The sequence below is a fragment of the Oncorhynchus clarkii genome, chromosome 16 (genome assembly GCF_045791955.1).
Source record: "Oncorhynchus clarkii lewisi isolate Uvic-CL-2024 chromosome 16, UVic_Ocla_1.0, whole genome shotgun sequence".
Taxonomy (NCBI): Eukaryota; Metazoa; Chordata; class Actinopteri; order Salmoniformes; family Salmonidae; genus Oncorhynchus; species Oncorhynchus clarkii.
Genome location: NC_092162.1, coordinates 22,339,918 through 22,354,999, shown reverse-complemented (window position 1 = coordinate 22,354,999; position 15,082 = coordinate 22,339,918). Strand labels below are relative to the sequence as shown.

The 15,082-nt window shown below is 43.6% G+C and overlaps 1 protein-coding gene across 3 annotated transcripts in view; it reads left to right on the top strand.

Annotated features, from left to right (window-relative positions):
- The window catches only part of LOC139368201 (disintegrin and metalloproteinase domain-containing protein 11-like), a 53,057-nt gene that overhangs the window by 33,310 nt on the left and 4,665 nt on the right, over positions 1-15,082 (top strand). For 2 of the 3 annotated variants that reach the window (XM_071106845.1, XM_071106844.1), the window contains exons 14-24: positions 75-226; positions 377-448; positions 1,296-1,388; positions 1,654-1,734; positions 4,395-4,445; positions 4,621-4,684; positions 5,226-5,331; positions 5,589-5,708; positions 7,658-7,817; positions 8,612-8,726; positions 14,742-14,832. In XM_071106845.1, coding sequence (XP_070962946.1) covers positions 75-226; positions 377-448; positions 1,296-1,388; positions 1,654-1,734; positions 4,395-4,445; positions 4,621-4,684; positions 5,226-5,331; positions 5,589-5,708; positions 7,658-7,817; positions 8,612-8,726; positions 14,742-14,832 — 1,105 coding nt within the window. Of the gene's footprint in view, positions 1-74; positions 227-376; positions 449-1,295; positions 1,389-1,653; positions 1,735-4,394; positions 4,446-4,620; positions 4,685-5,225; positions 5,332-5,588; positions 5,709-7,657; positions 7,818-8,611; positions 8,727-14,741; positions 14,853-15,082 lie in introns of all 3 variants that reach the window. The other variant, XM_071106846.1, reaches the window with a different exon arrangement.

The following is a 15,082-nucleotide window of genomic DNA, read 5'->3' as shown; positions in this document are numbered from 1 at the left end:
GTGTAACAGGAAGTACGAAGACCCTGGTCTTGTCCCCCGTCATGTGACATGTCCTTGATTCTCTGGCCCTATAGGGGACTGCAGGTGTCCCGACCCATGGCTGGGCTGCATCATGGAGGACACCGGCTACTATCTTCCTAGGAAGTTCTCACGCTGCAGTGTGGATGAGTACCTTCGCTTTCTCCAGCAGGGTGGGGGCAGCTGCCTCTTCAATAAGCCCAGCAAGGTAAGCTCTGGCTGCGGTTGGTTGGAAATGGCGCAGGGAAGGTGGTGGTGGAGGATGTTCCATTCTGGGGAATGCCAGAAAACATTCAAACAAAGGCATTGTTTTTGTTTCTCGTGTTGACTCCTGTCCCCCCTGTTGTGTTCCTTGTAGCTGCTGGACTCTCCAGAGTGTGGCAATGGCTTTGTGGAGGTGGGGGAGGAGTGTGATTGTGGATCCCATGTGGTGAGTCCTACAGTAAAAACCCTTAAGGGCTTCTGAATGCTTCGAGTCGGGTGGTGCCTAGCTGAAATCGGTTAGGCGAACCGAACGAGCGTGCTTGCGTACTCCCTTAAAATACCTTCGCTTGGGCCTCCCGCCTGCAAGGCTGACTTAGGTCGTCAGGTGAACAGTGTTTCCTCCGACACATTGGTGCGGCTGGCTTCCGGGTTAAGCAGGCGGGTGTTAAGAGGCGGGTCATTTTTCGGAAGACTCATGACGCGACCTTCGACTCCCGAGCCTGTCAGGAAGTTGCAGCGATGAGACAAGTTCGAAATTGGGGGGGAAGAAAAATACAAAAATAACACTTTCGCTTGAAAAACAAGAAAAAAGCAGCAATAGTACTGTTTGTTTTTTGAGATGCTGTAGCCAGTATACACTTCCTCAAAATAGTCAGAAATAATCTAAGATAACTCAAGAAATCTGTCATTCTTTTTGTAGTTTTTCGGAGGAGATCTTAGTCGTGCAGTTTTATATCCAACTAAGGTGTTTGGTGCATTATATCCCAAGTGAAAAAATTTGCATGAAACCAAATCGTCTATCGTAGAATTACATCACACTTCATTAAAGAATCCCTACTGTTGACCAATGACCAACAAAGGGGCATAGACTTCTGTGACCGAATTATTTTTTATTTTTTGTGTACATGAACAGCCTGAAAAACCATTGCTGAAGACAAATTTTTTATTTTTTTTAATCATCATAATATATGCACAAACTGTTCCGAACTGTTTTGAATGGGAAGCATGGCGACGCCTTTAGCCTCTGCGTGTAGTATTGTGTGTTGCTACAAGAGTGTGTGGTATGGTTGCAGGAGTGTGCGCGGAGCGGAGGAGCCTGCTGTAAGAAGTGCACCTTGACCCACGACGCCATGTGCAGCAATGGCCTCTGCTGTAGAGGTTGCAGGGTGAGTACTTACTCTTAAATACACCAGCATTACACTTGTACATGGGTCCACCACTAAGATGACTGTCTTGTTAACTTGTTGCAACTAGACATTTTCCAATTATTATTATTTTCTTTTAACTTTTAACTTTAATCAGCCACAGTTTGATTGGCATTTCTGACTGAAGTTTTACGTTACTCTATGCAGTTGTAGTTTTCATGTATAATTACCGTCGCCTTTACAATCAAATCGGTGCTGTGAAAATAGTGATGACTTTGTGTGACAGTACGAGCTCAGGGGGGTGATGTGTCGCGAAGTGACCAACGACTGTGACGTCCCGGAGACGTGTCCCGGAGACTCCAGCCAGGTGAGACGGCTAATGCGCTAAGTCAGTGTTCAGGATACCCTCATTTTGTACACTACTATTTTACTCGCAGCGCGAAGCCAACGTGAATAGACTGTACAATCCCACACACTGCTTGGTTGGAAAGTTTTAAGTTTTGCAATAACCCCTAAAAAAAAGTAAGCTCTTAGTGTGGGAACTTTTGTTCTTACTAGATGTGCAAGTATATCCTTTTCAAATCAAATGGTATTGGTCACATACACATGGTTAGCAGATGTTAATGCTAGAGTAGCGAAATGCTTCTAGTTGCCGACAGTGCAGTAATGTCTAACAGGTAATCTAACAATTCCCCAACAGCTACCTAATGCACACAAATCTAAAGGGGTGAATGAGAATATGTACATATAAATACGTATATGGATGAGCGATGGATGGTATAATATACAGTATATAGATATGATATGAGTAATGTAAGATGGAAACATTATTAAAGTGGCATTATTTAGTGGTATTGTTTAAAGTGACTCGTGATCCATTTATTAAAGTGGCCAGTGATTGGGTCTCAATGTAGGCAGCAGCCTCTCTGAGTTAGTGATTGCTGTTTAACAGTCTGATGGCCTTGAGATCGAAGCTGTTTTTCAGTCTCTCGGTCCAGGCTTTGATGCACCTGTACTGACCTCGCCTTCTGGATGGTATCAGTGTGAACAGGCAGTGGCTTGGGTGGTTGTTGTCCTTGATGATCTTTTTGTCCTTCCTGTGACATCGGGTGCTGTAGGTGTCCTGGATGGCAGGTAGGTTCCCCCCCCGGTGATGCATTGTGCAGACCGCACCACCTTCTGGAGAGCCTTGAGGTGTAGGGCGGTGCAGTTGCCGTATCAGGCTGTGATACAGCACGATCTGTAGGAGTTTGTCAGGGTTTCAGCCTCCTGAGCCAAATTTCTTCAGCCTCATGAGGTTGGAGAGGCGCTGTTGTGTCTATGTGGGTGGACCACACTGTCTATGCGGGTGGACCATTTCAGTTTGTCTGATGTGTATGCCGAGGAACTTAAAACTTTCCACCTTCTCCACTGCTGTCCCTTCGATGTGGATAGGAGGGTGCTCCCTCTGCTGTTTCCTGAAGTCCACGATCATCTCCTATGTTTTGTTGACGTTGAGTGAGAGGTTGTTTTCCTGACACCACACTCCGAGTGCCCTCACCTCCTCCCTGTAGGCGGTCTCATTGTTGTTGGCAATCAAGCCCACTACTGTTGTCGTCTGCAAATTTGATGATTGAGTTGGAGGCGTGCATGGCCACGCAGTCGTGGGTGAACAGGGACTACAGGAGGGAGCTGAGCACGCACCCTTGTGGGGCCCCAGTGTTGAGGGTCAGCGAAGTGGAGATGCCTACCTTAACCACCTGAGGGCGGCCAGTCAAAGTCCAGGACCCAATTGCACAGGGTGTGGTTGAGACCCAGGGCCTCCAGCTTGATGATGAGCTTGAAGAGTACTATGGTGTTGAATGCTGAGCTGTAATCAATGAACAGCATTCTTACAAAAGTATTCCTCTTGTCCAGATGGGATAGGACAGTGTGCAGTGTGATGCCGATTGCATCGTCTGTGGACCTGTTGGGGCGGTATGCAAACTGAAGTGGGTCTAGGGTGGCCGGTAAGATGGCGTCGTGGTCGGATTTGCCCGAGGGCAGGGGAGGGCTCTGTATGCATTGCGGAAGTTAAAGTGGCAGTGATCGAGTGTATTACCCTCGCGAGTACTGCAATCAATATGCTGATATAATTTAGGTAGCCTTGTTCTTAAATTTGCTTTGTTAAAATCCCCAGCTACAATAAATGCAGCCTCATGATATATGGTTTCCAGTTTACATAGAGTCCAGTGAAGTTACCGGATGGCCGTGTTGGTGTCTGCTTGATGGGGAATGTACAGAGCTGTGACGATAACTGACAAGAATTCTCTTGGGAGGTAATATGGCCGGCATTTGATTGTAAGGAATTCTAGGTCGGGTGAGCAGAAGGACTTGAGTTCCTGTATGTTGTTATGAAAACAGCATGAATCGTTAATCATATAGCATACACCCCCGCCCTTCCTCTTCCCAGAGAGGTGTTTATCTCTGTCGGCTCGATGCATGGAGAAGACCACTGGCTGAACCGATTCCGACATCTCCCGAGAGAGCCACGTTTTCTTGAAACAGAGAATATTAGTCTCTGATGTTTCTCTGGAAGGTAACCCTTGCTCGAATTTCGTCTACCTTGTTGTCAAGCGAATGGACATTGGCGAGTAGTATACGCCGCTCCGTTTGCCCCTTCTGCAGCGCTGTTGTTTTGGGTCGGCTTCTGTGATTTAGATCCATTGTCCTGGGTGGTGGTCCAAATAGAGGATCTGCTTCGGGAAAGTCGTATTCCTGGTCGTAATGTTGGCAAGTTGCCGTCGCTCTTATATTCAATAGTTCTTCCCGGCTGTATGTAGTAAGGCTTAAGATTTCCTTGGGTAACAATGTAAGAAATAATACCTAAAAAACAAAAAAAATACGGCATAGTATCCTAAGGACTCGAAGCAGGGCGACCATCTCTGTCGGGGGCCATCTTGGTGGTAGGCTGCTCCTTGCTGGGATGTAGCCTACCATACTTTGACTATGTACAATTGAACATGTCAATGAGGCTAATTTATACACTCTGTTGTTCCTCTTCTGCAGTGTCCTCATAATGTCCACAAACTGGATGGTTACATGTGTGAAGCTGGCCAGGTAACTGAATCCAACATAAAGGCTTTTATGACCAAATTTTTGTCTGGATCTGTGTTTTTTGTTGTTGTTGTAGATATACAAATAATACTGTACCTCTAATACATATAATACTCTCTTGTACTCTCTCTCGATCTCTCCTCTCTGTCTATCTCTCTCACTCTCCTCTCTCTCCCAGGGTCGTTGTTTCGGAGGTCGCTGTAAGACCAGAGATGGACAGTGCAGAGGTCTCTGGGGCCACAGTGAGTAATAACAAAGATTATCTATATACTGACGATAAACTGGTCTGACCGCTCTAACAATGGAAATGACCATCCTGGCTGTATCACAAACGGCTGTGATTGGGAGTCCCATCGGGCGGCGCACAATTGGCCCAGCATTGTCCGGGTTTGGCCGGTGTCGGCCGTCATTGTAAAATAATAATTTGTTCTTAACTGACTTGCCTAGTTAAATAAAGGTTGAATATTATATATATATATTTTTTAAATACAATACAATAAAATATTCACCTCCATACAGAAATCTCAACTTGGCTGCTTTTCTACTTTTAATGTTACTGCCCTCTGCAGGATATGTCAGGAATTGCAAGGCAGTGCAATTTATAGGTCCACACTCATTAATATTATAGGTCCTGAAATACTCACAGTTGTCATGTTATAATTCACACCACACATTTATGATGATGATGCCATGACATTGCCATCAGTTAAGTACTGCAATAAAGTATAGTGAAGTGAAATAACATGGTGCTGCAAAACGTGTGTTCTTTTGCGTGTGTTTCAGACTCAGCCGACCGTTTCTGCTATGAGAAGCTGAACTCCGAGGGCACAGAGAAGGGCAACTGTGGCCGTGACGCCAGTGGCCAGGGCTGGGTGCAGTGCAACAAGCAGTGAGTGACCACAGACCTCTTTAAACCTCACACTTTCTTATGTACACCGTGTACCTCACTCTCAAAGCACACGCCATGTTTGACACATTGTCCTGGGCAGAAACTTCTCTCTCTCTCTCCCCCCTCTTTTTCTTTCTCTCGCTCCCTCCCCTCTCTCTCACTCACTCTCTACTCCCTGCCCCTCTATCTCGCTTTCTCTTCTTCTTCCGCTCTCTTTCTCTCCCTCCCTCTGTATCTTTGTGTCCTCCCCCTCTCAGGGATGTGCTCTGTGGGTTCCTGCTGTGTACTAACATGTCTGCTAAGCCGAGGTTTGGAGATCTGCAGGGGGACCTCACTAGCCTAACCATCTACCACCAGAACAGATACCTGGACTGCCGGTGAGCCCGAAAGAGAGAGAGAGAGAGAGAGAGAGAGAAAAAGTGAGAGAGTGTGAAAGGAGGAGAGCAAAAACAAGTGTAAGTGACAGAGGAATGAGGTTGAGGTGAAAGTGAGAAGGGGAGAAGAGGAAGAGTTCCTAAAGAGCGATAAAGGAGAGAGAAAGAGCGAGGTCAACTGATCCTGTAAGGAAGGAAAGGATGTGAGTTAAACAGACACCTCGCTATCTGCCACAGTGATCAAATAGGTTTGATGGACTGTTGTTCAGTAACCTTACCGTGTGTGCGTGTGTGTGTGCTTAAACATTTTTACACTCCTGCAACAGTAAGGATTTCTTGCAGTTGTGTTAATTCACATGATGTTCTCGTACACTGATTGCTTGCAAAGTTACTTTTATATTTCAAAATGCCCTAGTTTTAATATTTTTGAAGTATAAATATGTGATACATAAATATTCTTAAAGTATAATATGATGCCAGTGCTTTTATTTGGGCCGTAGCTGTCAAGAGCGCAGTATCAGCACCTTTAATTTCTGGTGAGTTACGCACCAGTTTCTCTATAAAACAAAGTAGCCTATCGTCGGACTAGATTCACACACCGAGACAAAAAAATGTAGATCAAAGCGGGATCTGCATTGAATAGCGATAGTGAGCGGGCATTAATTTCCTGATAACTGGTTTGCGGCTAGTCTGTCAATCTGTGCGTGACAGTAGACCGTTCGAGATTGTGCCAACCTAAATGCAACATGACGCACTCTTCCAAATTATCAAATTAGGGTTTGTAAGGTCATGGAAATGAGTTTCCTATTTTTTGTTTCATGTAATTCATGAATGCACACTTTTACGTATCAGTCATCATTGGAATGACTCTTCAGTGTCTGTCTGCGTGTGCCAGTCGGAGTGGGCCGTTGCCGGAAGAGCGAGACCTTTCAGCAGCAGGTAAAAAATAATGACAGACAACAGATTATCTCGCAAGTTTTCTATCTCTAACTAAGCATTAATGTGGTTGTCGCCTTTCCACCGGCTCTATAGGAGAGGGCCTAAATAAATCTGGACCATTTGGAAGATAGGGATTCCCCTCAGTTAAACAGTAGGCAGCGATGTAATTGCGGCAACATTACAAATATTCCAATAGCCCAACTGGAAAATAACTTGCTGTGCACAGATCTCCCCTGAAACATGAATATTTGAGCCTTATATATAAACACATCTAGTTAGGCTATCTATCTTACTTTGAAGTAGCCTACCTTTTCCGTTTGATCCCGGATTCATTTCAATTAGGGAATCCTTTTTTATAAAGACCAAAGTATTTGGTTGTAATGTTGCGGTATTTTATATGAAGGGTAGCAACCATCCTCCAGGATAGCTTAAGGGCTTTTGTTCAAGATCTTGTCTAACCACATTGTAGCCTAAACATCAGCTGCTCAACAGGACCTTGGTAAGCAGACTTGGGTGTTTTCAGGGCTGGATCAAAAGCCAGGCTTGCACATCCAGGAGCTGCACAGATAGAGAGTTGACCAACTGTTGACATGTGACTAACAGTGCAGTTCTACTTGGGGGGGTTAAGTGCCTTGATCAATGGCACAACGGCAGGAGATGGAAGGCCTATGTGGGATCAGACACGCAGCCTGCCAGTGTAAAAAAAAAAAAAGCTTACTTTTACATGTAGGCTATAATAACGGTAATACAAATTTGGTTGAAGGTCATGGAGAACTCATGGAAAAGGTGTATGAACCTGTAACAGTGAATAATCAGAGATCTCTATAGCAAAATGTAATTTGCGAATTTCGGTGGGCATAGTCTGATGGACCGACGTGGAGAAAGACAGCTCCTCCACCTCTTTCATCCCAAGTCAACTTCTTTCATCCCAAGTCGAGCACTGAACATACCAATATGATGAGCGTTGTTCAGTTAGTGGCCCATTCTAACCACCTGGTCCTGTGTTGGTTCAGTGGCGGCCACGCGGTGCTGGAGGATGGCTCGGACCTGGGCTATGTGGAAGACGGGACGCCCTGCGGTCCCAACATGATGTGCCTGGACCGCCGCTGCCTCCCCGTGCCCACCTTCAACCTCAGCACCTGCCCCGGATCCAGCATCTGCTCCCACCATGGGGTGAGTTGGCCCGCCATGTTGTGGCGTCACTTGGGGAGGTTTGGATTAACAATGTGTTGACCTGGGTCGTATTCATCAGTCACCAAGCAAAATAAAACAGAGGGACTGTCTGTACTTTAAACATTTTGCTATGGTGTGCCCTACTAAACACACACACCTGAATTCAGAGTTGTTTGGGTTGAGTGTAGGATTTGTATCTCGATACTACTAATATTGGTTGTTGTTCATGAAATGTATTCCAAATCAAATCAAATCAAATGTATTTGTCACATACACATGCTTAGCAGATGTTAATGCGAGTGTAGCGAAATGCTTGTGCTTCTAGTTCCGACAATGCAGTAATAACCAACGAGTAATCTAACCTAACAATTCCAAAACTACTACCTTATACACACACAAGTGTAAAGGGATAAAGAATATGTACATAAATATATATGAATGAGTGATGGTACAGAACGGCACAGGCAAGATGCAGTAGATGGTATTGAGTACAATATATACATATGAGATGAGTAATGTAGAGTATGTAAACAAAGTGGCATAGTTTAAAGTGGCTAGTGATACATGTATTACATAAAGATGCAGTAGATGATAGAGTACAGTATATACATATACATATGAGATGAATAATGTAGGGTATGTAAACATTCCTTAACTGTTCTGATAATACTATTCATGTTAATTCACACAATTCATTCATTGATTGTTGATGAAGTCATGTTCTTGTGGTTTTGAAATGCTGTTAGATTGTGTTGTTAATTTTTATTGACCCCCCCCCCCCTCTCTCTCCCCAGACCTGCAGTAATGAGGTGAGGTGTATTTGTGACGCGGACTACACTGGGAAAGACTGCAGCGTCTATGACCCAATCCCTGACCCCACCCCTCCAGAGGGCCCTGAGAAATATAAGGGTTCGTACCTTGCCACTCCCTACATTAGTATACTATTTCCCTACATTATTATACTATCTCCCTACATTAGTGTACTATGTCTCAAAACATCCCCGAGAATGTCTCAATGTCCATGAGGTGGGGATTATCATTTTTCTCTTTTATTAACAATGTATTGGTTTAAATAGACCTGAAAATCAACACCTGTTGCTTTCATGATTACTGAAGAACACAGAGAAAAAATATATATTTTTTTGAAAGAATGATGTTTAGCAATAACAGTTTACCAATGCAAATGAATAGTGACTGTTCTATTATTCTAGTGCAGGACTCAATGAAAGTTTTCAATTTGGATAACATGGAGAACTACCTTGAGAAGTGCTGGAAAATGAGCACGAGCACTGGCAACCTCAAGAAAAGGACTTTGGCATTGTGAAATCATGCAGAAGTCCCTTTATGAAACACACAAATGAAATTGGTGCAGTACAGTGGGAAGGACAGTAGATACACATTTGGAATGAACATGTTTTGTTTATTGGACAATTATAGAAGCCCCAGTGAGGTTTTGGGATCAAGACATTGTTTCCTTCTCTGACTGAGGCAATTGAAAAAAGTTAGCGCAACATTTGAAAAGAGAGGAGCAATTAAATAAAGAAATCAAATGACATTGAGAGTGGATTTTAATTAGCTCGACTGGAATTGCAAATGACCTTTTCAATTCCACTTTCAACAAATGAAACAAGAAGCAGACAGTTTGATAGACGTCTTCCATACATACCCATTTGATCAGACATTTTGATGTATAATTTAGATAGAAAATAAGTCACTGACAACATGGCGGTTATATGTGAGTGCAATTTAAATTGTTGTTGTTAAAATATATACACTGCTCGAAAAAATAAAGGGAACACTAAAATAACACATCCTAAATCTGAATGAATGAAATATTCTTATTAAATCCTTTTTTCTTTACATAGTTGAATGTGCTGACAACAAAATCACACAGAAATGATCAATGGAAATCAAATTTATCAACCCATGGAGGTCTGGATTTGGAGTCACACTCAAAATTAAAGTGGAAAACCACACTACAGGCTGATCCAACTTTGATGTAATGTCCGTAAAACAAGTCAAAATGAGGCTCAGTAGTGTGTGTAGCCTCCGCATGCCTGTATGACCTCCCTACAACGCCTGGGCATGCTCCTGAGGTGGCGGATGGGCTCCTGAGGGATCTCCTCCCAGACCTGGACTAAAGCATCCGCCAACTCCTGGACAGTCTGTGGTGCAACGTGGTGTTGGTGAATGGAAAGAGACATGATGTCCCAGATGTGCTCAATTGGATTCAGGTCTGGGGAACGGGCGGGCCAGTCCGTAGCATCAATGCCTTCCTCTTTCAGGAACTGCTGACACACTCCAGTCACATGAGGTCTAGCATTAGGAGGAACCCAGGGCCAACCGCACCAGCATATGGTCTCACAAGGGGTCTGAGGATCTCATCTCAGCACCTAATGGCAGTCAGGCTACCTCTGGCGAGCACATGGAGGGCTGTGCGGCCCCCCAAAGAAATGCCACCCCACACCATGACTGACCCACCGCCAAACCGGTCATGCTGGAGGATGTTGCAGGCAGCAGAAAGTTCTCCACGGCGTCTCCAGACTCTGTCACGTCTGTCACATGTGCTCAGTGTGAACCTGCTTTCATCTGTGAAGAGCACAGGGCGCCAGTGGCGAATTTGCCAATCTTGGTGTTCTATGGCAAATGCCAAACGTCCTGCACGGTGTTGGGCTGTAAGCACAACCCCCACCTGTGGACGTCGGGCCCTCATACCACCCTCATGGAGTCTGTTTCTGACCGTTTGAGCAGACACATGCACATTTGTGGCCTGCTGGAGGTAATTTTGCAGGGCTCTGGCAGTGCTCCTCCTGCTCCTCCTTGCACAAATGCGGAGGTAGCGGTCCTGCTGCTGGGTTGTTGCCCTCCTACGGCCTCCTCCACATCTCCTGATGTACTGGCCTGTCTCCTGGTAGCGCCTCCATGCTCTGGACACTACGCTGACAGACACAGCAAACCTTCTTGCCACAGCTCGCATTGATGTGCCATCCTGGATGAGCTGCACTACCTGAGCCACTTTTGTGGGTTGTAGACTCCGTCTCATGCTACCACTAGAGTGAAAGCACCACCAGCATTCAAAAGTGACCAAAACATCAGCCAGGAAGCATAGGAACTGAGAAGTGGTCTATGGTCACCACCTGCAGAACCACTCCTTTATTGTGGGTGTCTTGGTAATTGCCTATAATTCCCACCTGTTGTCTATTCCATTTGCACAACAGCATGTGAAATTTTTTGTCAATCAGTGTTGCTTCCTAAGTGGACAGTTTGATTTCACAGAAGTGTGATTGACTTGGAGTTACATTGTGTGGTTTAAGTGTTCCCTTTATTTTTTTGAGCAGTGTATATTTGAGAGAGAGTAGATTAATGTATAGTTGGACTCCAGTACCTATACATTGGACACAGAATATATATTTGTGACAACATTTTTATTCAAAATTGCTAAAAGGAAAATCAAATTTAATAAACCATGAAGAATGGAATAAAAAGCAAAAATCCCTTGCAATCTGAAACTAACATTTTAAATGCCCTCTTTGCTGGGTGGAGATTATTTATGCAGAAATGAAGTAATAGGTGTTTACATGCCACACTTACCACTGTCTCAATGAGATTTTATTTCTATTCGATTGCTTGAGCTGATGACGGGTGCATTCATGTAGTCTCAACCCGGTGCTCGTATGTAAGGTCCACCCGCCTGTCTGTATATGATTGTGATATAAATATTGATTTAAAAGTCCTGAAATGGACAGGATGCTTACCAAACCTGCTATCCAGCTGGCCACTTAGCTCATATCCTTCAGCACAAGGAAAATAAACCAAAAATCATCCGACTTGCAAACTGACTTTAACTGATAGTCAGAATCGATACACAAATATTGATGTACAGTGTCTTCAGAAAGTCATACCCCTTGACCTATTTCACATTTTATATTACAGCCTGAATTCAAAATGAATTACATTATTTTGCCTTCTCATCTATCAACACACAGTACCTTAAAACGACAAAGTGAAAATATGTTAGAAATGTTAGCAAATTTATTGAAAATTAAATTCAGAAATATCAAATGAACATACATTAAGTCTTCACACCCCTGAGTCAATACTTTGTAGGAACACCTTTTGGTAGCGATTACAACTGTGAGTCTTTCTGGGCAAGTCTCTTTTTGAGAGCTTCCCACACCTGGATTGTGCAACATTTGCCCATTTATTATTTTCAAAATTCTTCATGCTCTGTCAAATTGGTTGTTGATCATTGCTAGACAACCATTTGTAGATCTTGCCATAGATTTTCAAGTAGATTTAAGTCAAAACTGTAACTCAGCCACTCAGGAACATTCACTGTCTTCTAGGTAAACAACTCCAGTGTAGATTTGGCCTCATGTTTAGATTATGGTCCTGCTGAAAGGTGAATGCATTTCCCAGTGTCTGGTGTAAAGCAGACTGAACCAGGTTTTCCTCTAGGATTTTGCCTCTGCTTAACTCTATTCAGTTTGTTTTTTTTTATCCTGAAAAACTCCCCAGTCCTTAACAATTACAAGCATACCCATAACATGATGCAGCAACCACTTTACTTGATCATATGGAGAGTGATACTCAGTAATGTGTTGTATTGGATTTTCCCCAAACATAATACTTTGTATTCAGGACAAAAATTGAATTGCTTTGTATTCAGGACAAAAAGGAGGGTGGTGCTTGGAATCATTGTTCTTCCTCTGTCAACCATGGTTACCTGCAAGGAGACACGTGCCGTCATCATTGCTTTGCACAAAAAAGGCTTCACAGGCAAGAATATTGCTGCCAGTAAGATTGCACCTAAATCAACCATTTATCGGATCATCAAGAAGAAGAGAGTGGTTCAAATGTTGTGGAGAAGGCTTCAGGGCACCCAAGAAAGTCCAGCAAGCACCAGGACCATCTCCTAAAGTTGATTCAGTTGCGGGATCGGGGCACTGCCAAAACAGAGCTTGCTCAGGAATGGCATCAGGTAGGTGTGAGTGCATCTGCACGCACAGTGAGGTGAAGACTTTTGGAGGATGGCCTGGTGTCAAGAAGGGCAGCAAAGAAGCCACTTCTCTCCAGGAAAAACATCAGTGAGAGACTGATATTCTGCAGAAGGTACAGGGATTGGACTGCTGAGGACTGGGGTAAAATCATTTTCTCTGATAAATCACCTTTCCGGTTGTTCGGGGCATCCGGAAAAAAGCTTGTCCGGAGAAGACAAGGTGAGCGCTACCATCAGTCCTGTGTCATGCCAACAATAAAGCATCCTGAGACTATTCATGTGTGGGGTTGCTTCTCAGCCAAGGGAGTGGGCTCACTCACAATTTTGCCTAAGAACACAGCCATGAATAAAGAAGGGTACCAACACATCCTCCGAGAGCAACTTCTCCCAACCATCCAGGAACAGTTTGGTGACGAACAATGCCTTTTCCAGCAGGATGGAGCACCTTGCCATAAGGCAAAAGTGATAACTAAGTGGCTCGGGGAACAAAACATTGATATTGTGGCTCCATGGCCAGGAAACTCCCCAGACCTTAATCCCATTGAGAACTTGTGGTCAATCCTCAAGAGGTGGGTGGACAAACAAAGCCCCACAAATTCTGACAAACTCCAAGCATTGATTAGGCAAGAATGGGCTGCCATCAGTGTGGCCCAGAAGTTAATTGACAGCATGTCAGGGCGGATTACAGAGGTCTTGAAAAAGAAGGGTCAACACTGCAAATATTGACTCTTTGCATCAACTTCATGTAATTGTCAATGAAAGCCTTTAACACTTATGAAATGCTTGTAATTATACTTCAGTATTCCATAGTAACATCTGACAAAAAATATCTAAAGACATTGAAGCAGCAAACTTTGTGGAAATTAATATTTGTGTCATTCTCAAAACTTTTGGCCACAACTGTACAATGTTGTTGATCCATCCTCAGTTTTTTCCTATCAAAGCCATTAAACTCTTAACTGTTTTAAAGTCACCATTGGACACATTGAGAAATCCCTGAGCGGTTTCCTTCCTCTCCGGCAACTTAGTTAGGAAGCACGGCTGTACCTTGGAAATGACTGGGTGTATTGATACACCATTCAAAGTGTAATTAATAATTTCAACATGCTCAAAGGGATATTTTATGTCTGCTTTTTTATTTTTTAACCCTTTTTAACCAATAGGTGCCATTTGTGAGGCATGGGAAAACATCCCTGGTCTTTGTGGTTGAATCTGTGTTTGAAATTCACTGCTCGGCTGAGGGACCTTACAGATAATTGTATGTGTGGGTTACAGAGAGGAAGTAGTCAAAAAAATCATGTTAAACACTATTATTGCGCACATAGAGTGAGTCCATGCAACCTATAATGTGACTTATTTAGCACATTTTTCCTCCTGAACATATTTAGGCTTGCCATAACAAAGGGGTTGAATGATATTTCAGCTTTTCGTTATTTTTTTATTAATTTGTAAATATTTTGAAAAACATAATTCCACTTCCAAATTACGGGGTATTATTGTTTGTTGGCCAGTGACAAAAAAACTCAATTGAATACATTTTTAATTCAGGCTGTAACAGAACAAAATGTTGAAAAAGTCAAGGGGTGTGAATACTTTGAAGCCACTGTGAAACTACTAAATACTCCTGTGTTTATAATGGATTAAAAAACGCAGCACCGTTCAGTTTGTGTGTTTTGCCGAGAGAAATTCCCCACCTCGAAACAGCATCTGTTATTTCCTTGTAGTTTGGTCCTGAGACATGCACGTAAGACAGAAAAGGGTTGAACGTTGTCCTCTTCTCCACCTCTTTCTCCCGGCTCTCTAACTGTTCAGAAGGTGTACGGCGTTTCTTCTGGTTCTCTGAAGTCTGCTGGGTGGTCTTCTTTTTTTGTTGTTGGTCCTCCCCCTCTTTTTTAACCCACCCTCTCCCCCCTCCCTCTACGCAGGTCCCAGTGGCACCAATATCATCATAGGCTCCATCGCAGGGGCAATTCTGTTGGCAGCTATAGTCCTAGGGGGGACCGGATGGGGATTTAAGTAAGAGTTCTATCTGGAATGCCTCTGAGTGTTGCAATTGTATGCTATAAGGTTGACATGCTTGTAAGCTATGCCAGCATACTATGCTATCCAAGTGATTTTCTCAAATGGTAGGTTAAGGCAGTCCTGTACTGTTGTCATTAGAATCCTGATTCTTTGCCTGTCTGTTCTTGCGCAAAGTTTCTAGCAAAGCAGGGACTGCATGTGTTCATATCACTACAATATGACCCATAGCCAAAAGGTAAATTTT